General features: G+C 31.7%; 1 protein-coding gene across 1 annotated transcript in view; it reads right to left on the minus strand.

Moving 5' to 3' along the window:
- Positions 1–2,674: 2,674 nt before the first annotated feature.
- LOC133329909 (T-cell leukemia homeobox protein 3) overlaps positions 2,675–24,943 on the minus strand; it is a 28,624-nt gene continuing 6,355 nt past the window's right edge. Inside the window, exons 2-4 of the mRNA XM_061538367.1 lie at positions 23,716–24,134; positions 10,806–11,034; positions 2,675–2,876 (exon numbers count right to left, since the gene is read on the minus strand). Coding sequence (XP_061394351.1) covers positions 2,675–2,876; positions 10,806–11,034; positions 23,716–24,134 — 850 coding nt within the window. The remainder of the gene's footprint in view (positions 2,877–10,805; positions 11,035–23,715; positions 24,135–24,943) is intronic.

A 24,943-nucleotide genomic window follows, 5' to 3' on the forward strand; every position in this document is an offset into this window, starting at 1 on the left:
AACAATTATTACTGCAACTATAATTCGTCCCCAAATATTTTCATGGTAGAATTTATACCCCCAGATACCAATTTTTTATCATTAAAGAAATTAAGCAATTCAAGAAAAATATGATAATCGCTTGGTGCCAAGTCCGGACTGTATGGCGGATGCATTAAAACTTCCCAACCAAGCTACCGAAGTTTACGGCGAGTCACTGTAGATATGTGTGGATTAGCGTTGTGCTGGTGGAACACGACACCTCCCCTGTTGGCCAATTCTGGCCGTTTCTGGTCAGTTGTAAATGGTTTAACCCCTTCAGTTTCAAAAAAAATTTTGTCGGAATAAAAATCTAAAATTTTTGTATTAAAAATCATAAAAAGGCACAGAGTTTAGAAAAAAGGCAATTTTTATTTTAACCCTCGGACAGTTTTGTCTGTCCTTCAGCAAAAACAAAAAAATCAATTGTAACGGTACATAGGATAACCGAAAAATCGCAAAGAAAGAGAGTAATTTTTAATGTCGAATATATTCGACAAAAACACTGAAAGGGTTAAAAGAGTTTTATGCCGGTCAACTTCGAACATTTCTCTGACTGGCCTACCTGTGCGAGGTGCATCTGTAACATCAACAATTCCTGAACGGAATCTACGAACCCAAAATTGCAGATAATTGGCTGTTACAGTATCGGAACCATAAACACCATTCACAATTTTAGCCGCTTGGCTTTCATATTCGCCTTTGTCAAAGAAAAACTTTAAAATGTACCGAATTTTCTCTTTGTTCACTTCCATTTTAAAACCCTGTAACTTACAACTGAATGCACCAAACAAAAAACAGCAAAATATTTTTTAATACGAAATGTCATAAATCTGAAAGGAGCATAAATCTGAAATTGATTGATCGATACTATACGAGAAATCTATCAGTAACGGCATCTGCCGAAAAAATAATGGATTTCTTTTTCCCCAACCTAATATATTTGGGATTTCCAAGAACTCAGTATGCTGTGCAAAATTTTGCTCCAATCGGACGAATATTGGGAGTTCGGACAAATATTAGATAAAATCGGACGAAATATATGGGAGTTATATCTAAATCTGAACCGATTTTTTCTGTTAATTTTAATGGCATCCAAGGATTTTTAGCTACATGAGCTGTGTTTACGGAACAAAAATTCTCCGGTGCATAAATCGACATTTTAGACGACCGGCCAACCTGAGCGAAAAATTCCTGAACGGAATCTACGAAAACAAAATTCCTTTTGCTTTTTGCAAACATCTGCCCTGTACCACAGTGTGGTGAAGGGAATAGAAACGAGACCTTTTCATGGGGACTAGTTCGTAACATGGCCCATATTAAAAACATGTCGACCCTCTGAAAACATGATATGCTAAACCCTTCAAACCACCCTTAAATAGGGGCTATTACAAAACATGAACCCATATATTGTTGCATTAATTTTTGCTCAATATTGAAATAGATAGAATTTTCTCACAGGCAAAGTTAAAACACGAGTTTTTGCAGATTCCCATGATGCGACAAATTTCCGAAATGGTAATTTTAAAAAATGTACTAAAAGGTTCAACATAATTAAATAATTGAAAACTTACTTGTTCCCGTTTTCTTAATTCCATGCGTGTTAGAAATAGCGTGACGTGAAAATTTTAACAATTTCAAATTTTTAAATTAGACGAATTATGTATAACAGTCGTGAGAAACAATTTTTTAAATTAGACGAATAACAGTCGTGAGAAAATACTTACCATATCATGTAAATCTGCCAACAAATTTTGGCGATTGCAAATAAAATAAAAAACATTTTCATATCTTTTTTTAAGTATAATTTTTTCTATGTATATTTTTTTTTTTTTTTGAATTTTTAAGCATTTTTTTGTTGGTTTAATTACAAGCAAATTATAAAGATGTAGTTTTTGTTTCTTCTTAATCTGGTTTCACATTGGAATATTCATGTTGTTGGTGTTTGTTGTAATAGCTGTCACTGTAGAGTTACCAGCATAATGACTTAATTGTAATCAACATTAATTTGTTTGTTTTAATTTTCTACATAATAATTGTTGTTGTTGTGGTGTTGTTTTTTTTATAGGATTGGTTGTTACCTTAGCTATTTGTGGCGGTGTTTGGAATTGTACATTAATAGAAAAAAATGAGATTTAAGGTGCATTGCTATTGAGCTGAGTCTATTAAACTATTGCTTGATTGATTTTTGTTTTCTGAGAATAGGTTCTCATTATTATTTTTTATTTTAAATTACATTGTAATAATAAAGGGGTTTAACTTAACGTTTTAAAATTAACTATTTACATTTTACGGTTATTAAAGATTTAAATAAACAGGATTTATTTTTGTTATTTTTTTTCTTCTTAATTGTAATAATATTTTGTATATATAGCATTATGTATAATTGAAGAATTAAAATTATTTTGTTTTTTATTTATTTTGTACAGATCTACGTACTAGAATAAAAATCTACAAGATTTGAAGTTTGTAATCATTTGTTTTAGTATTTATTGCATTTTATATGTGTGTGGGGAGAAAGAGGCATTTCATCTTTATTTCAAATTGGGTTCTAGTGTTTTTTCTGTATTTACAAGGATTTTTGTTTTTTGTTCTTTTATTTATCACAACTTTGTCTATGCTCGAAATTTTTGTATTTGCCCTATGTGGCCATTTTTTAACATCCTGCAGCATGTTGTGGTTCGGCCCAGGGCTGCAGACCATGCAACGCTGCCAATGGTGCCCCATTGACAGGCTGGGATTGCAACGGCGCGGATGGTGGTGGAGCAAAACCTTTACTTATGGCTTCCGCTTGCAGGGATAACATTAAACGATTGGCAGCCTGTCGTTCAGCTTCACGTTCTTCGGCGGTTTGACGTCTGAAAGAATAAATGAAAAAAATATAAATTTTATTTTTAAAAATATTAAGTTTAAAATATTTAAAATGTATGTGTCTGGAGAGAGCGAGAGGTCCAGCCATATGTCAATTCACATGTTCGAGTCAGAAGTGTACTCCATCTATCTACAAATCAAATACGAAGTAACCTTACATTGGAGTTCATAATTTAATTATTTTTGTTTCCCTTCCCCCCAAAGCAATTACCCAGGCAATTTAAAAATTTTTTGGGTGTACAAATTACTTTATTTTTGCCTTTCCTTTCCTTTCCTGGATGTGATTTATTAGTTTCCCAAAATACTTTGTAAATTTTCCGAACAAACATGCAGTGGGGGCAAACAAGCATTTCAATTTAAAATTTGTTTTTCTTTACATGAGAGTTTTACATTCAACTCTACCACCACCTCCCTCTCATTTTCCTCCTGGTCCACTATGGACAATTGGAGTTAAGTTGAAATGTGCAGAAAATTAGTTTTTCAATTTATTTGAATTTCGTTGTTGTTGCTGCTGTTTTTGTTGTATTTTGTTGTTTATTATTTAATCACTTTACGGGTTCGACATGAATTATTGCGTGTGGATAACAACTTTCAAACGAATAGCATGGTGAAACACTCAAACGCACACAGCTACACACACTGATGCATTCATTCATTCATTCATGTGTAGAAAATCTATTGGAAAATATGTTTGCGGATATGATCCTAGTAACTTTATGGCCATTTAGCCAAAAAATGATAAAAACAGTAAATTGTTTGAGTAACCTTTTTTTAGTTACATTGGAACTAAAATAAACCAAAAATGTTGAAGTTCAAAATCTATAAATTTCGAATTGAAAAAAATGACACCATAAAATATTTATTAACAAAACAATATTGATATAACATAAACTTAATTAAAATAAAGCAAATATTTAGTTTTTTTGGTTATTGAATTTGATTACAAACATTCCATTGTTGGGCAAATTTCAAGTATGGCCCAAAACTTTAATATTTGTTATGCCTATTATATATTTATTATCTCCCCCTCCCCTGTTAGTGTCACCATAAAATATTTCCCCCTAGAAATTGTGGCCTTTTTAAATTTTATTTGGCCATAAATTTCAATAAACAGTGTTAATAGCTTAACTTTAAAAAGGTTATTATGTAAAAAGCCATTTACCATTGCTTTTAGCCTAAGAAAGAAAACCATTTTAATAATAAATTTTTTGGTTGTACGAAGACTTTTTCCAGAGACCAGATGCTATCCTCTTAGAAGAGAATAATGCCGTTGGCAGGATTTATCAAGATGGTGATAATTAAAATTATGTTTTGTATTTTGGTGTTGCTGTTGTTGTACACAACCACAAGTTTCATAACTTTTTAAGAACAACAATTATCGTTCATAGCAAAAATTCTTATGTGGCCTTCTTCATTTATTTAAGTTGGCCATTTGAAATTAAGCTATTAGCCATTAAAACAATTAGATTTTGTGTTGTGTGTGTCTGACAAGAATGATGAAGAGATTTTTGAGTTTAGAGGACAATGAAGGAAGTTGTTAGTGATTTGAAAAGGATAGAGAATAGAGAATTTTGAATAATTCCGTGATTAGTGATATATGAAGCTTGGTGTCAATATATGGAATTTTGAGTGCCGAGTTTGAATGAGTTGCGAAAAAATATATCATATTTTTTGGAGGATGCTCCTTAATATTAGGTTGGGGGAAAAAGAAATCCATTATTTTTATATGAACTATAGCACTTCATTTAACATGCTTCGGAATGTCCGATTTTGGGCCGTTATGCACCATTTTGTTGTATGATTTGTTGCCGATCGAGGTTTTAACAGACGAATATGGCAATATCGACATATTTAAATGTAATTATTAATTAAAAGTGTTGTTCCATTACGTTAAATGTCAATCGATAATATATCTCAAAATATATTTTCCCGATAGAGTAATTTTTTATTCTTCATTTTTTACTGTCATTTAAATTTTTCTAGAAGTATTACCAATTTGAAAATCTCAGTAAAAATAATATGCTCCCAATTTCTCCGTTTAAAAATCAAAATGTCTTACTTAAGCTAATCAAACTGAAATAATTTTCTAAGACACTTTTCATCAACCCATCTAACAAATTCCCATCCTAGTCGTTTCTGCTAATAAACTTAACGAAAACCAAAATTAAATCAATTTCCCGAAGAAAATTTGTTATTCATATGTATATTCCCACATATTGCCGTATATATATATACATATATATATATATATATATATATGCATAGTACTTGTAAAACTTAATACATTTATCATCACACAAATGAATGAATTCATAATTAATAACTCAAATGGTAAGATACCGAAGACTGCTGCCTGATTGCCACACAAACAGAGAGATAATTACAAGTTGCATATGTGTGAAGAGAATGACAGTTGTTGTTATTGGTGTTATTACAATCATACATGAGAAATCTCAATGACAACATTATGAAAACTAATTTCACTAAAGACTTTGTAACAAACTATAACTTTAATACATTTCCCTCTCTGTCCTTCTCCACCAGAAGCAATAAAACGATAACGAGAAAACTTTTAGTGGCAACTACTATGTTATTACAACGAAAACAACAACAACAACATCTCGTACAACAATCTGTATGCTATAACAAGACGTTAAAATATTCTATGATTTAAGTGATATATCCAATATGGCTGCTGATGATGAGGAGGGGGAGGTGGAGGAGTTAGTCTACCATCATCCACCTTTTAGATTATTTTTACATTTTTCAGCTCCATTTCCTCCCATGTCCTTTTTTTGGTTTCCATTCTCCAGCAGTTGTATGACAAGTGTGTGTGTTTGAAACTCAACTGCGCAAACTCCTGTTACGGCTGCTGACGAGGGATGTATTAAAAGCAAGCAGGGTTGTTGTTGCTGTTGTTGTTCTTGTTGCATAAATATTTAATACACTTTTCATGAGTACTTAAGACATTATGATTAACATAAAGCTATTATTACCAAGAAAATATATTTATTTGTATTTACGATGTAACGAATACGAAGTTTTTTGGTGCTATGAAAAAGGGGTTACCCAAAGAAAGATTGAAATGTTTAGCAATAATAATAAATTTGAAAGCTGTTTGAAGAAGATTCGTTTTTGAGGATATGAATGTGATTGTTTTATCGGTCAGAAATATTATATCAATGGCATATTAGATGGGATAGACATATATTTTCCAATGAAATGGGTTCATAAACATTTTTAGGAAATAAATAATAATCTTCATATTATTTCCGTATTTAACATAAAATGGTTAGATTTGTTTTTTTGAATTTATAATTTAAGGTATTCGATTTTGGGTTTCACACACAGGAATATATAACAAAAAAGAAAAAAAACAATATACAATAACATAGTTCCAGTTGCAGTACTTTTTAGAAATAGACATTCCTTTTTACCATTTTTTCTCGACCAAATTTCTCGAGTAAAAAGATTACAAAGAGAACGCCATTTTGTTTTGTTCTCTCTTAAATTTGAGTCAATGTTTTACGAGTTTTTTGGGTTGAGGAACGGTTTTCGAGTAAAAAGTTGCAAAACATGTAAAATGAGTAGAATCCTTTAGGTTCTGGAACGGAACTATTATGATTATAATCAATAAATTTTCTATAACCTATAAATTAGAACCTCAATTTTGAATTCACGAAATTTTTGTTTTTCTCTTGCATCACTTTTGTTTTATTTCTTTAGATTTTCAATTTGACCTACGTTATTCATCTCCTAACATGTAATATTTTTAGTAATATCTTTCTAAAAATATATATTTGCTTTCAAATATTTTTCACTTCCCCACCAACAAAACCACATTTGTGGTAAAGTAGTTCATAACAAACTATTTATTTTAAAATAGTTTTGCTTCTTACTTCCATTCCCAAAAAGTAAAAACTTTGTTCTTTCTTTTCGACAATTTTTAATTTACCAAAAGTAACCCATCATCATTCAACAAAATAAAGTTGGTTGTCTTGTTTGTGTTTTTCAGCATCTTCGAAGATAAATTACATTACACATATGGCAATTAATATGAAAGTGTGTGAGTGTCTGGCACTCGAGAGAAAATATATCTTTTAACTAATTAAATTGTTCAACACATTTCCTATTTCTTATTTAATTGTCAGGCAACAACAGCAAATGGTTTCAAAAGAAAGGAAGAAGTTTTCCAGGAAAGAAGATTTATGTTTGAAAGAAGAGCCTTTTACTACCTCCGAAACCAAAGGAGAAATAGTGAGTGAGAGATCGAGAGTGAAAAGGTCAAATTTAATGAAGATGACAATTTAATTAATTAAATATATGTGTGTGGATAAGGAAAAGATTGGAAAAGGATAACATGTGGGTCTACAGAATAAAGAATGGGTAACTAAAGACATATTTAATTTATTCTGGAAACTGCAGGGATCTATTAGATTATTATTTTTCCAGAGGTTTTAATATATAACGTTTTACCAATTTTTTATTGTAAAGACACATATTGTCTATTAGTTGTAAATAATCATTTTTTATACCACAAAAAAAAAAGAAAAAAAAATTTAAAATTTAAAATAATAGCAACCATTCATTGATCGTAACCATTATTTTATGGCAATTTAATGGTTACACACGAACATTAGAAATTAATTTTATTTGCAGAAAATAATTGCTGTTGTTGTTTTATTGTTTTTTTGCTGTTTTTGATTAATTAATGTTTATCTTCTCTCTGCCAAGTCGCCGCTGTATTCTCAGCATTGCTTATTCATATTTTTTAATTTATCTTTATTGTTTGTGTTGTAAATACAACTGCGACTACATATTTAATTTAATTATGGTAATGGCTACACATATAAATCTGTGAACATGTGTTTTATTTGAATTCTCGTATTTTTCTCCATCAGCAGTTACTCATTATTACATTTCAATTATAAGAAAATTGTCGGGTGTTTTTTTTTATTTTGTTCATTCGTTTTGCTATTCATTTTTATTGCAAAATAAATTTTATGAAAATTACATTCATATTTATGGATGAAGAATAATAATAACGAAGCTATGATAGACGAGTTTTGTACTTTATTTGATAATATGGTGCATATTTACAATTGAATATAATTTAAATATTTTATTCAATTCTAAATATGATGAGAATAAATTATTAAATAGAATTAAGCAATTTCTGTATGTTGAAATTACGATGACATTTCGCTCATAGGATAGGGTTGGTATTGAAAATGGGATATCCGACCTACAATTTGGTATAGCCGCCATACAACTTCATATAGCTCAATTTAAAGAAAATTTATATAAAAAAGGCGTGGATTGTTTAAAAATATTTTTAAGGCTCTGTAAGATGCGTTGATTTTTAAAAATATATATTTTAAGGGTTTGTAAGAGGCATGGACTTAAAACAAATATGGATTTGGATTTGTTAAAGGCTCTATAAGAGGCTTCGATTTTTTAAAGGCTCTAAAGGAGTAGGCGATTTTTTAAAGGCTTTGTAAGAGGCGTCGATTTTTTAGACATATTTTTTAAAGGCTCTATAAGAGGCGTCCGTGTTTTGAACATATATTTTAAAAGCTCTATAAAAGGCGTTGATTTTTTAAAGGTTCTATAAGAGGCGTCGATTTTTTAAACATTTTTTTAAAAGCTCTGTAAGAGACGTGGATTTTTAAAAATATTTCTCTTTTCCAAAAAAAAAACTCCCCAAATTTATTTTCAGGACAATAAAAAACAAAATGGCCACTTTTACAAAAAAAAATTCAATTATTTAAATTTTTTACAAAAACACCAACAAAAAACCTTACAAACATGGCTGCCTTACTTGAAAACATTCTACCCCCTAAACGAGATGCCCGTTAATTATATTACCTTAAATTAGTTGACAGTATTACTGCACGTCAACAATTTACATTTTTAATGGCCGCTGGTCAGACGATTTGTCCATTAACAAGGGAAACATTTAATCACACATTGTGCCGGAGCCATTATGGCCCAATTGGCAAATGGCCATAATGCATTTGTCGTCGTCGTTCATGACTAGTCACGAGTCATGCATGACATTTGTTGGCTATGAATTTCATTTTAATTGGCCATCATTAATTTCAATATTTTAGTGGATGGTTTTTGCTTTTGAATTTCCCCCACAATAAATGGGACCAATAGCGTTCTCGTTTTTTTCTGTTTACTAACTCAGTTTAAATGATTTGTGTTCTGAGTTGATTTTGTCAACAAGATATGGGAATTTATGAAAACAATGACTAATAGATTTTTTTGTGGGTGGTTGGCTAAAATAAGTTTACTAAATAAAGCAAAAACACACACTACGACTAATAATTAAATAAAATAAAAATGATAATTTGTTGTCCGTCGCGATTAAATTACCTTTTCCCCCAGTTGCATGTCTGCCGCGTTTGTTTGTCTCAGAGTGAGCAAATCACATCAATTTAAATGTAAATGCCAGCCATTTTCATTTATTGCGGTAGCTCACAGGCAATTAGAATTTGCCAACATGCGGTTTTCTGCTGTGTAACAACAAGTCGTGCTATTGTCTACTATCGCAGAAAAATTAACATTTTCATTTGTTTGTGTAAGCAGCGTCATTTTGTTGTTATGGTGGGGGGAAAAGTTTCAAGATTTTCGGCAGATTAGCAAAAAGCTATTCATAAAATGTAAATGAAATTTTGACAAGTCACGATATTTTGGAGAGTTGACAAATTGTTGATGCAATTTGGGAAAAATAAATTATATTTATAAATGGTAAAAAATATAAATAGAGAAAAGAGTCTATAAAATGAATAAAGCCATTGTACAATAGCCGACGGGTTTTAGAGAAGAGGATTTTTTAAAAATAGTTTTTGTGGCTCTATAATATGTGTGGTTTTTTAAAAAGTTTTTGGGAAAAACTGAAAACTCTAAAAGGGCGTGGTTTCTTTAAAAATATATTTTGAAAACTATAAAAATATTGTTTGAAAGTTTTGAAAAAACTAATTTCATTGCACAAATTTCAAGGACATAAAATATATCGTTAATTTATATAAATATATATATAATTTGAATTTCAATAATTGCATCAAATTTCTATTCAGACACTGTTTCTGTTATCGATGCATTTTTTTTGAAGTTCATTGTAATTAAAATACCATTCCTCTGGCTCATGGAAAAAAATTAATTACCCCTAAATAATCTACATATGAAAACTAATTTTAGACAATGAATATCATTTCCATATTTATATAAATGTATTTATATAATAATTATTAATATTTTTCCCATTTGATAACGATTATCTGGTTAAATGCATTGCATGTCTGCCACGAATTGATACGATTTTAATTGCCTATTATCGATACAAATTTTTGGAGGCGGTGATGGGGCGACGGTTGGGGTTTATTGAACAAAAATAAAATAAATATTTTTTATGACTCATTAATAACACATTTTAATAAAAACAACAACGAATATTATACACAATTAATGACGCATTACCGTTTTTAGATAACAGCAAAATTTAACTAATTTTCCGAACTGTATTTGAAAAAAAACACCAATATTTGTTATATCAATAGTTAAATTCTCATTAGGAATTAATTAATGACAATACAATAAATGACTTAATCACTGTTCAGATAGATATATGTGTGTGTGTTTTGTACATATGTATGTATATACATTAAATGCGTTGACATAAATACATAAAAAACGTTTAGTTTGTTATGTTAATTGTGTCTCAAATGTAAATGAAAATAATTAATCTATTATTAATGTATTTTAGGTATTTTAATTTTAAAAAGCTTTTTTTTTCTTAATTTTTGCATTTCGAATTTCTTTCTTGATCACTCTCCAATAATAATCAATGCTAGGTTTTTGTTTCTTATTTAGAAATATAAGTTCTTATATTAAAAATTCTCGTAACTCACCTCCATTTCGTTCTGCGATTTTGGAACCATGTTTTCACCTGGGCATCGGTCATCTTTAGACCTCGCGCCAGTGCCGCTCTCTCCGCAGATGCCAAGTACTTTTGCTTGTGAAACCGTTTCTCCAATTCAGCCACCTGGATGCGAGTGAAGGATGTGCGTGGCTTTTTTCGCTTGGGTGGTGTGCGATTCTGATAGGGATGACCAATGCGACGGGCAATTGGAAATGCAGCTGAAAGGAACAATAAGAAATAAAAAAATTAATTTTAAAACTCAAAAACAATTTAATAATCAATTAAAGACTACAAAGTGTTTATCTAAACACCCCATTATTTTTTTCTCTATCGTTTCCAACAAAATTCTATATTTTATCCTTTAATTGTTTGTCAAATGTTTGAAGGCGGTCACAACAATTAAGTGCAGCTATAAATTATCCTGTCCCTCATTCAAACAGTGCCACACACTTTGATAACAAGCCATTTCCGAGTTTTACTTCCGGAAAACCGAACGCACATTACTGGTGTACCTGTTCTGCTCAGACATCTGTGTGTGAGTGTGGGTGCGTGAACAACTGCTTAAGGAGTTTTTCCTTCGTTTTATGAATGAATGAAGAAGTGGTTACATCAAAGGCTCATAAACATTTAAAGACAGAAGGTCCTTTGCATTAACGTAAGGGAGTCCAGTGAGGATAAATGTGTCGGCTTAATTACTGGCCACTTTAAGTAGTGTTATCGGTCAACATTAATAGCGATAGTAATTCTATCGTTGTTGGTGTTGTTGTGTGCTGTTGGGTTGCGTTGGTGTACCTGCCGCTGTGAAATCAATTAGTCTGTTTTGCTGTTCGGTGGCTAAATGGATGGTTCGTTTGGCTGGCTATGTCGAAAAAGTCTAATTGAAACAAGGCAGACTCTAATAGCGACCGCTGTAATAGACCGACCGGCCAAACGAGCGACCTATTGTATTTTGGAATGCCTAATAGGATAGCAGACGACGATGTCATTTACATCCAATATGAAAACACGCGACAATTTTTATTTCACCGGCGCTGTTGTTTTTGTTGTGGGGTTTGCTGTAGCGGCGTTTCCATGACGTTGAGTCATATTATTTGTGACAAAAAGAAGTTATATCGCGTTAAGTAAAATGAATGACAGTCTGCTTGGTTGTCGGATAACTCTAGTCACTTGGTTGCTTGTCGAAATGACCCAGACTGGACTGGACAACGTAACTCTCATTTATGTTTGACTGCAGTCTCTCTCATTTGGCTGCTGCTGCTGACTTTATTGATTGACTGAATGGGCTGCCAGGTTGTTGTTGTTGTCCAGCTTTTTTGTTTTCAAATTGGTATGTCTTTAGGGACAGACAAGACGACGAACCTTTTAAAATTCTTTTAGGACATTGTCGTTGACGACATTGTCATTGGTTAGCTAAATTACTTGCTGGACTAACTGGATGTCCGTCCATCTGTCTGTCTGGTGCGCCTGTTTTCGATTCGTATTGTCGTTATAAATATTTTTTGAGTTCCTCTTGGCTTTTATTAGGTGCGATAAGAGACGCGTAGTAATAATGTTTTTTTATAAGAACAAAAATATCAATATCGAAGTAAAGAAAGGGAAGGTTTAAAAATTTGGTTATAATATTACAAAAAGGATACGATTTTTAACATTGAGGTGGGGATATATTTATATATGAAGAAAAATATTATAGTACAAATATTCTTTCCTAAAGGTCTTTCAGTGGCGATTTCCATGAAGACAATTTTTATAAACCACTTCAATTGCGGTGGTGAAATATTTTAAACAAATTACTTGAAATCATTCGAGACCTTTCTAGGAATTTGTCAAAACCGGTGCGTTACCCTTATATGGTTTATGTGAAAACATGGAACTAAATTAATTTTTTTGTCATCTAGATTTTAGAATGATAATTTACAGTCTCCAAAGTACCTAATACATGGACATTTTCTTCGAAAACTTGTTTCCAAAAAAGAGTTCTGAAGGCCTTTACATATTGAGAATATGGTGGCACTTTTAAATGGGTGGTATTTTAATACATTTATAAAAATGATTTACGGGGATGTTTTACCCACTGAGAACTCAAAAAATGGGAAATTTAAGCAATGTCGATTGTAATATTAGGTTGGGGATAAAGAAATCCATTATTTTTATATGAACTATTGGACTTTATTTAACATGCTTCGGAACGCCAGATTTAGGCCAAATATGCACAGTTTTGTTGTATTATTTGTTGCTATTTTAAAGGTAACTTCATAATGCCTCTATCATTGAAGTCCTGCCTCTATTTGCACATTTTATAATGAATTTTTATAATGAAAAAAACAAGTCGATACTTTGGCTGTGACTCACTGTATATTTAACTTTTTTGACATCAATATTTCAGGATTTCAGTCTCCAAAATACCTAAAACATAAAGAGGCCTTCAAATAATAACAATATGAGCTCTGGATTATCGGCCACTTAAATTACAGGTGCAACCACTTTTCGTCTGAAACTTATATTGAAAGATATCTTTTTTCATGAACCCAGAATGCCAAAATATAGCCACCTTAATTGGAGAATGGTTAATTGTTAAATCCCACTTTTCACCATTCAAAATTTTCGGTTCCGACTATTTTCCCCAACTGATTAAACTGACTTCAAACATATGTATAAACATACATTTTATAACCACGTATTTTACACATTTCTCACAACCACCCCGTTTTTAGCCACCTTTCAGCGTTTTTTTTATAATTTTTCAAAATTGTTTATAATTAATAAAATATTATAAACTATTTCAAAATGTATTTCATTTCCAGCCAGCGAGATTAACCAAATAACAGCCAATTTGTAGCACAACAATTTTATTATAAATTCGTGTTCCAAGTTCCAATCGTGGTTGTACGACGTAGACGACAACGCTGATGGTGGTAGTGTTAGTGATGGGGGGATAGTGTTTTGTCGCCAGCTTATCTTAATAGCTTCGTCCGAAGTACAATAATTGGCGCCTCCGCGTAGGAAATGTTCATTATGAATGTTGTTGTCTTGTCGTTTTTTTGTTATTGTTGTAGTTTTTGGTATCCATATAATGCTAGGTGCCGTTGTTGTCTTCCTTTTTTGTGGTGGCTCATTGTCGGGTTTGGGGCTTTTAGTGCGGTTTGGTTTGGCCTCCTCCGTTAATATCAGTTCTCTAAAGGTCTAAACCTTTATGTCTGAAGAGTGGTTGCTTAAACGATACGTTGACATCGAACAATTAATTATGAAAGCGTTGTAAAAACACAAAGTGAATGCGGTCGCCCTGATAGTGATAATGAAACATTTCCAGGCGCTTAAGAGGAGTATTTCTCAAAAATTGAAAGCTTTTAGGAACAATATAATAATTTTTATTTCTTTTTCTATATGTATATGGCAATTGATCAAAATTGAATAAAAATTTTTGTAGAACTTTTGGAATTTATAACTTTGTCATTTTCAAAATTAAAAATAATAGATACTTGCAAGTTATCTTATGCTTTTAAAATTTATTTTATGTATTTCAAATGTTTCCCAAAAGTTTTTTTTTTATTTCGAAGAATTCAATATTTTAGATTTATTTATCATTTTCTGGCCAAGCAAAAACTTTTCTAACCTCAAAACATTAAATTTAAAAGGCAATCTATAATACGAAAACAATTTCTAACATAAACTTTGGGATTCCATGTTTTCTTCTTCTTCCTTTATTTTAGCTAAAAGAGAAATATTTTTCGTTTGGCATAAACATTTGCTATTTATAATTCATGTTAAAAGCTTTTTCCATTACTTTGGCATATGGTTTATAACCTCAGTCGTGGCTTTCCGAAAACAGTTGACGATGATATGGTTGTTACACCTTGGGGTTAAGACACGTTTCCTTAAATGTAACAGCCATAAGGAAAAAAGTTTCCTTTTAAAAGGCCGTAAAATATCCCTTTGGAATATTTTACAACAAGAAAATAACCTTACCTCCTCCCCGAACATTCATGTTTATGTCATAAAGAAATACAGACTGTCTGTCGGAATGTGTGTGAAATCCTTAAAACCTCTTTTTTGGCATGCAGAACATTATAATCATATGTGGTGGTTTCTTTGGTTAGCATCCGCATTTAAAGCTTAAATTTTATGATGTATCCAAAGAAAGAAAAAGGATTGAAATGGAAGCCAATCAAACATTTAGACCTTAGATTCAATGGCGTTAAATTGTTTTTATATTGAAATTGATATTTGCGGGGAGAGGGAAGGTTTTTTTCTGCCCAGAAAATGTGTGTCAATCTTATTGATTTTTTGATGGGGAAAAGAATGAGAAAGGGTTTAATATTTTTAGGTTGGAGGCTTACCTTAATAAACAACATGATTTGCCAGTTTAACACTTTTATTTTAAAAAATTGTTTGGGTTGAATGTAAAAGCAGATACAACAAAATTACATTGAATATTCAGAGAACAATTACACGTGTGAGTACCATTTTTGTTTTAAATATGGGTATACCAAGTTTTATATTTGGGTTGAATTTTATGTGCAATAAAATAAAATCTTTATAAGAAATGTCAGGAAAGAAGAAAAAAAAATATTATTTTTATGATTTAAAATCGTAAATAAAAATATTTATTTATGATAAATTGTGTATCGAGGAGACTGAATATATATTTGAAAGTTTGGGTAAAATATTGATTTCGATTATTTACTATCGTCCGATTTTGATAAAAACTAAATTGAATTATATTTGTATTGGAAGGGAAGTATGCGAAATTGGGTTGCACTACAAACAAGAGTTACTTTTAAGAGTTTTGAAAGCTCTTGAAAAATATGCTGCGGCCTTGACTGTGACACTGATGCATAAAAGTGAAACATGTCCAAGCATTAATACGAGGAAATCCAGGGGGACTCAATTCCGATTTAATTTTTTTAAATTTAATATGCAATGTTACATTTTTGGTAGGAAGCTTTGATACCAAATCAGCATCTAATATATCAAATTGGTGTCAATTTGGTTGAAAACGTGCCTAAAATACCGAATAATAAGGGCTGCCGTTATATGGCTCCATATTAATTTTTGGTAAGGATACCTAGTAATAACAATAATCCAAAAATAAATTACAGCCAATTTTGTTGAAGAAAGTGATCCAAATTTCGGAGGTATTGTTATATGAGGGCCATAAAAAACGAGAACCCGTATATGTCATTTTCAATACTAAAGATTCTAGGAATAGTAGAAATGTATGAACTCTATTATGATTTCAACAGAGGACCATTACAAATTCAAAAATAATTACAGTAAGTCAAAGTCAAAAGTATCCACTTTATTTTTTCTTTATAAAAATGGCATACGTGCGTTATAATAATAAATCAAATGCGTTATAATAATAAATCGAACTTAAAATTCTCCGTGTCAAAAAAATTTAATTCAGTTTTTTGATATAATTTGAATTTACACTAATTCAAGAATGTCCGTACAAAATTTCAAGTGAACATCTCAAGAACTCTTGAAGATTTATTGTGTCAGCATCAGTGTTCTCGAAGCAGTGTTTCCACGAATGACGGGCACGATAACTCAAAAACTAATAATCAAATCGGTTCCAAATTTTGAAACTTTTCTGTGGGAGTGTATAGCTATGGTACGAAGATAAAGCCAATCGGCGAAGAACTTCCATATTAGTTAACTTAGTTTTTTGCCAAAAATAGGCGAATTTCCAAAAAGAAAAGAAAAAAAATCAAAGGAGCGCCATTTTTTAATTTTTGAGCAAAGTCAATAATCCTAGTTCATACGAGAGCCAGACATGTACTCTTTCTAACAGCCTTGGAATTTCCGGATTCCGATTTTCCCCTGAGATGTTCTTTAATCACTAAAAACAACAACAATCAAATTTTGAAAATTATTTTGCCTTTCTTTTAAATCTTCATGCATTGGTATTCATTAACCAACCAGCCCAATGAAAATCTTGAAAATTTAAAATCAAGAATGGGAGGGGTCCACTTAATAACGGTTAAAAGTCAATCTTCTCACGGAATATTAAGTTAAATATTGCATCAGATTTTTTAGCACTTTACCTTGCGTTTATAATATAAGAGACAAAAAGTAATTGCTACGACAAGTGGCCGATAATCCAAAGCTAAGTGCATCTAAACTTGCTGAAATCGCAGAGAAATACCAGGAAAAGAAATATAACCCAGAAACAAATCGAAGAAGTTTGCGTAAGCATGGTCTTCATGGTAGAGTTGCATCGAAAAAGCCATTCATAAACCCCAAAAACCGGAATATCCGATTGGAGTTCGTTCAGGAACACGAAAATCGTGATTTTGCATTTTGAAAATCTGTTTTTTTTTTTGCTGATGAAAGCAATTTTAACTTGTTTGGCTCGGATAGACCAAGTAAGGTCTACACAATTCCGACCGTAAGGTGTTCATGATCACAAATATAAAAGAATACTATTTAATTGATTGATTAACATGACTTTTTATTATAAGAAACCAAGTGTGACTCATTAAAAAAAATAATAAATACTTCGATCATTCATCAAAATCGACAGAAAAATGTTTTATGGTGGCATGATGGTGCCACCAATGTAAGGTAGCAACCAAGGAGACAAATAAACGTTGAGGCGCCACCTTATCATCCAACATATCAGAGGAAGAAACACGAAAGAAACACAAATGCTAAGAAGCTAAAATTTAAAAACCAAAAATATATGCATAATAAGTTTGGACCCTTGCACAACATAACAGACGGCGACCAATATTCAAAATACAGTGATAAAAACACAAAGAAGAAGATCCACGGATCCACCACTAAATGATGTATTGAATTTAATCATTATTTATTAACGAAGTGCTGTTCTTTCCCAACTAATAAATAATTGTTTTTATAAAAACAACAAACTAGGATTAAGCCTGACTATTTTGAAATTACAAATTGTATCCCAAATAACTCGGCAAAAATAATTTTAAGTAGTGTAGTCGGATTCTATATACTCTAAAACATTTTGATGTTATCATTAGGATCCCGACCCAAGGTTTGCCTTAATTTAAAACGTGAACCTAATACGTTATACATTCCTATTATACAAAAGGTGTATTTCTTTTTGGAAATGGTGTAGCCGACTACTTTATACGTATTTGAAATTTCCTTTAGTTTTAAACTCAAGCCATAAAGCCAAGAAGAGTAAATAAATAAAGAACCTCGTTTCAATTTCCTGGTGTTGATTTCAAAATAAACATTTAATAAAATGCTAAATTAAAAGCTTTCAAACATAAGCATTAACTCATTGACATATTTTGTGGTTCTCCTGCTTCTTGTTGTTGTTTTTATTGATTTTCTTTGTCAGTCCTTTTGTCGATATTTTTTCAGTCCCTTCAAGAATTGATCTGCCGACCTAAAAGGCAGCAAAAACAAATACAAATGCAAAACTCGTCCATTCCGCTGACATTCAAATGATAAATTTACCAAAGTCACGGCATTCAAGCGCTAAAGCATCAAAAGAACAACCACATGTCAAACGGATCGGTATATGGGGAAGACCGCCCGGATGGTAATTAATTCGGTATACAGGTCGAAAATTAAAAAGTCATGTTAATCACATCATTAAAATAGTCGAATTTGCAAAGAAAAAAAAAAAAAACGAAAGAGTAGAAGAAAAAAACGAAGAAGAAGGAGCAGCAGCCGCCACCACTTATGCAAATTTCAAAATTTCCAATCGACTGAACATTTTCAATACCCCCCGCCCCACCACTTTGAATGAAACGAAGTGTTAGTTTGTCGGTGCCCCATTTATGGCCAACACTTATTGAGTGAGTGTCACTGGACCATTACCGGCTAAGCCTAAAGGGCCTCGGTCGGTTTCTTCTTTGATAATAATTTGTGTCATTGATTCGAATAGCATGGGCTGAGGTCTGTTCGTTCTTTTGGTGGCTGTCAATTGATGATGGATATTGTGTCGTTTGTGTTGGGCAATTTAATTCAAATCATTCTTTTTAGCAAATTCTTGTGATCATTGATATTGAGCTTTTAAAGACCATTGGCACAAAAAGGGATTAGACCTGGTGGCTTCACAGATAGCGTTGATAAAGTTTTGAAAATTATCTCGACTATCATGAGGGTAATAAAGTGACATGTGAGAGGGTTATGGATTTTTTGTTGTTGTAGTAGGACAAACATACGCAACATTTGTAACGAATCATATTAATTAACACTCAAAGAAAAAAAATTAAAAATTGTTTTTTTTTATTTTTATTGAAAAATTTGCAACTGAGAGCTTTCTGAATGGCCTATTGAGATCAATAATTAATTTAATTAAAAATTAGAATTGTATTTTTATATTTTTTCATTGAAAAATCTGCAGCTAATGGTCTAAAAAATAGACCTTATATTATTCGAATTATAGGATTAAATTTTTTAACAAATGGTGTGATTGAAAAATATTTCTAGGCTAAAAGCTGCGAGTTTTTGAAAAATGACGATTTTCCAAATTTCTAAAAAATATTCCTTTATTCCTTTTTAAGACTCTTCCTTTTAAGACTTTAGTATTACCAAAATATGCCCCGATGACTGCAAACTGTAAAGTAGTGTAATAAATCCCTTTTGAATATTGTATACAAATTATTATTTACCATGCCAACCATTCGCCGAGTCCATTCATCTTCCTTATGGTTTTGTCCAATGAAAAAAAAAATCCTCATGTGGTTGGGTGGCAGAGAACATTAACCACAGCTTCTTAAATCACATTGTACGCACACACACACACACATATTATGCAAATTTTCATTTATGTTAAATGAATCAAAACTCCGCCACTAAGGAGCTAAAAAGGATAACCAAGCAAATAAAAATAAACCAATTTTTGTTTTTGTTGTTGCCTTACGAATCGTGCCGAACATGCTCATGTAACACTTCTGGGCGGTTTTAAATATCACCGAAGACTTTAAAATAAAGCTGAGATTGTCGGCTGAAAGCAAACATGTTTTGCTACTTTAGCGGAACAGCAGTCGCAACACAGTTCTGAGGTGGTTGTCTTGTCTCCAACCATGGAGTAAAGGATTTGAAAAGACTTCGCTGCCAATTGCCACTCATTGAATGGTCTAAAGCAGCAAATCCTTTGAATGGTTTAGCCACCAACATTTGGAGATTTTAATTTCATTTGTATTTTCAGTTCGTGTGGTTGTTGCAATTGTTGGTCCAAACATACATCATGACATGCCGATATGCTTGTTTGGCTTAAAAGACTTCTGTGATCAGACTTATTAGCCAACAAGTCGTCTTGGTCATTTGGGAGGGGAAAGAAAATACAAACATACATACATGTTTGTGGTTCTGAGCATACAGCACAGCACATGTGGGAATGTATGTGTGCGAGTATTTGTATCGTTTATAAAAAGCCAAATAAATATTGTATAGTTTGTACTCCACAATTTTAATAAGTTTAACATTTTTGAGATTTTTCGTCTTCCTTTCCTTCTATAAAATACGAGGTGTACTTAGTAAATTAGGGAAATATTAAATGAGTACACAATTTTTAGAAAAAATAAATAAATAAAATGTTCCTTGCACACAACAATTCAAATCCCTTTAAATCGGTCAAGTACTTTTTTTCGGACTAAGATATTGCAATTTATCTGATAATAGGTTATTTATGTTTTGTAAAAATTTAACACCAAATTACAGACGCTCAGGTGGGAAAATTAGGCTATGAACTTAGTTACAGCCACGACAGTGCGGTTTAAATTTATTCTTTAAAAACCACCAAAAATACAAATTTAACAACCTCCTCAATACTTGGAATACCATCCTCTTATTTTTTTAAATTCTGCCCTTAATGGTGATGCTGTTGTTTAGATGATGTTATTGAGAGCGTGCTATGTGGCAATCATGTGTCTGTTTTTCGCTTTCGGCTACTTATTTTTTGTTGCAGCATGTTTCTTTTAAGGGGTTGGCTACTGCAACACATCGTTTTGTTACTGCAATGATTTTAAAAGTCTTCGATCGCCCTCAACACAACATACAAATGCAATCCATTGTTGTTTTTGCTAGCCTATGGCAATGCATTGGAAAATTACTGGTCATATCCACAATGTCAATACAGTAGCCAACAAGAAGAAACACTTTTACACTCATTGGATGTGGATACATACGATAGAGGAGTATGTGCGTATGTCGATTTCATCCTTCACAGAAAAAAAAACAACTTCAATGAAGTTATGGTTAATGTTGTTTGTGGCACACGTTGCACGTGATTTTTTCATTTTCTTCTTCTTCTACACATTAAGTACAGACGCTTATTGGCTGTTTTGCAGGCTTACTACTTGGCTAAGCTAATGCTGGCACAAGGCAATTGCGTTCATCTAATTTATCTTATTTTTAGTGGTGGCACAAAGAGCACAGATGCGATCGAAAATGGCAATGGCATACTTCGCTGGTTGGTTTTTTTTCTTTAATGTCTCTGTCTCATTAGCGTAATTAAATGAGCCAAAGAAAGTTGAAAATTTTAAACTGCGTTACGTTCCTGACATAGGTATTTTTTTGTTGTTGCGGAAATTACTATATCACATTGTCATATGTTTGGTATGAAAAGTTAGAGGTTATCTTGTTAAATATCGTCGTTTTTTAATATTTTTTTGTATATCAAATGAAGATTACAACAATCTAGAATAGAACACTACGGTATATATATGACAAAAATTTAATTCTGAATATTGTTTTATTTTTCTATTTTTCGTTCACAGTATCAGCAGAATATGTAAGGCATTACCGATTTTACATTTCAACTATTTACAACGTGTATATATAGTGAGTCACAGCCATTATAAACATCCTGGCATAAAATATCAGAAATACTCAATATCAGTCGATTTGGTGTCATAAAAATTATATTGAGGCACATCGAATTTGCAACAAGCCGAAAACTAGCGAGAAAAAATAGTCATATAGTGACCGATTATCCAAAGCAAAGTACACCTAAACTTTCTGAAATCGCAGAGAAATATCTGGACAATAAATGTAACCCAGAAACAATTCAAAGAATTTTGCGTAAGCATGGTCTTCATTTTAGAGTTGCACTGGATAATCAGATTGGAGTTCGTTCAGGAATACGAAAAATATAACATTTTGGAAATCTGCCGATGAAAGCAAATTTAACTTGTTTGGTCGGAAGGACCAAGTAATCTATGGCGCAGGATGAATAAATAAGTACTAACCATTCCAAAAAATCCGTTTGCTAAAAAACTTTTATCTTGGATATTTTTCACTGTGAGGTTGCAATTGCTTTTGTTTGACAATCAATATATAAATATATATATTTATATTAGAGTGGGAAAAAATATTTTTATATGAACTATCGGACTTTTTTTTAACATGCTTTGGAATGTCCGATTTTGGCCAAATATGCACCGTTTTGTTGTATGATTTGTTGCAATTTTAAAGGTAACTTCATTATACCTCCTGCTCACTATTTGCAAAATGCTCTAGTAGTCGATTTTCACAATCCTCCCTCCAAACCAAGCTCCTGAAGTTTCTGGGCAGTCAAAATCATTAAAATCATTTTCACAGGCAATATAAATAAGGGTTCCGGATACTATAATGCGCAATTCATAAAAAATATAAAATGTTCGGCTCGTCGATTTTTTTCCACAATTCTAAAAAATGCTTTCAGAAAGTAGAGGGTGTGGTAAAAAGGTGTGTTTTTAAGTTTTGATCAGAGTTTGACGTGACATCTTCATATATTCCCCCTTCGAAAGAGGGATAGGTAAGGGTTCAATAGGCATGATTGTCTTAATCTAGGTCTTAAGGAGACCTGGGTATTAAAGAAATAAAATATTCCTCATACTTTGTCAACCAATCTCCTTGATAAAAGTGATGCATTTAATTATTTTATTATGATACAAAACAGAGCGACTCATTACTAGTCATATATTTGTATAGTCCTGACGAACATCGACCACTGAATCATCTGAAATTTTTTTTTTACAGCCAGTCCTTGTTTAATTTGGGGACTGTACCACGTTATTTACAATTTTAATTAATATATTCTTAGCAGAAATTCGATCCTGGCACACATCATATATATTATTGTATGTTTTACAAAATTGCAAATACACATTTTATTCCATTGTACTCGTATGCTGCCGAATGTTCCTGAGTAATTAAGTCAACTCTATTCATCCAGGTGTGCATTAGATAAAGATGTCAAATGGTTAGGCAAACTTCAGTTATTGACAATTGTTTATCTGTGATATGGAAATTGAATTTGCAAATTCGATGGCGATGGCGACAATTGGAATAAATACATAATGTTTTTACAATTATTTCTGTACACCATGAGTCACCTATATTATAAGTAGGATTGATTAAAGTTTGAACTTATAGACAGATTTCAGTATAACAAATGTGTTGCATATACGGCATGTTTACATAGCCTAAGGTATAAATAAATATTATGACTTCGCCTTTTTACATTTTCTGAAAGTCAATGTTGATTCTGTTCATTTCTCCCCACTTAATTTATTCTCCACTACCAAAAAAATTTTACTAATCTTACGAAAAAAGTAACTACCCAAAAAACAATAATTAAATTTAATAAGACCATGTTCCTTCATCCTTGTTATGGCCATTTAAGGCTACTTAATTTTTATATGTTACGGACCTCTGTTTCATTTTATTAGCAACATAACAAAGAGTTATTGGTTTTTGCTAATTTTTCAAGACAAGACATTTAGCAAGTACACCAAAAACGACAACGATAAACAACAACAATCTCCCACCCATTGTGAAAAATGTTCTTCGCTTGTCTGCCGCTCTATTAAAACACATTAGTACCTCGTTAAATTATGATCTTTTTAAGCATAAACGACCGACGTCTTTTGGAAATAAAAAAAAAATAATGCAGAAAAAAACTTAAATGCGGCATTTCCACTCACCTGCCAGTCTGTCCTTGACCGCTTGATGTGCCAGCGCCGCATGATGTAGTGGCGGTAGGGCCCATGTCAATGGTGTTCTTTGTGGTGGTACTCGCAAAACATGACCAGCTGCTGCTGCCGCCGCTGCCGATGAATGATAGAGATGAGGATATGTGTAAAGTGCAGTAGCTCCACCATATGTACTGGAAGCTAAGCTGGTGGCTAATTTATAGGCAGCTAAATCTTGTTCATTTTGTAGATCCTGTTCACTACTGCTCGATTTATTACTATCGTTATTGTTGTTGCTATTGTTATTATTATTGTGATTATTGCTATTGTTGTTGTTGTTATTGTGTTCAAAGGGTTTCGAGAGCAGGCGTGATATGCTAAAGGGTAGATTTTCACTTGATGAGGATCGTGTTTGTTCCGATTGTGTTTCACTGGAAATAGATTAGACAAAATTATTTATTATTAGTATAAGAGGAGATATTTTTAATAAGTCGTTCACTTTGAACATTTGTTTAAATATATTGTAATAAAATTTTAATAACAAAATGACTATGCTAACTTGATGACCAAGTACAAAAAAATGTTTTTTTTTTTATATAAAACGAAATATTTTTAATAAATCAATAATAATATGCGTTAACGCATAAATATTTTTTAACAAAATGCCTATGCTAACCTGATGACCAAATTAATTTTTTAATTAAAAAATAACTTTTTCTAATAAATCTATTAAATTATATGTTTACGCATACTTTTTTTCAAAAAACAAAAACAATCTATGCTAACCTGATGAACAAATACAAACAATTTTATTTTTATAAAAAGAAGTATTTCCAATAATATACAAATAAATTGTATGTTTACGCGCATTGCCACAAATACATTTTAACAAAATACCTATGCTAACCTGCTGACCAAATACAAACATCTATTTGTTATAAAAATTGGTGTTTTTAATTAACCGTTTACATTGTTTGTTTATGCATATTGCAAAAAAATTGTAAATCAAAAATGCCTATGCTAATCTAGTGACCAGATACAAACATTCGTTTTATCACGTTTTTTCTAATTATTCAAGCACTGTGAAAATACTTGGAATATTTATTTATTTGTGCAATTCTATTGAGTGGAGTGTTTTATACATAATAAAATTTTATTTGTTCTATGTGAATGTCAACAATGTCATGTTTATTTGAATTTTGCAATAGATATTAGATAACAAAATGTATGTGCTAACCTG

This window comes from Musca vetustissima, unplaced genomic scaffold, assembly GCF_032173495.1.
Source record: "Musca vetustissima isolate MV318-11 ecotype Yass unplaced genomic scaffold, APGP_CSIRO_Mvet_v1 utg14449, whole genome shotgun sequence".
NCBI lineage: Eukaryota > Metazoa > Arthropoda > Insecta > Diptera > Muscidae > Musca > Musca vetustissima.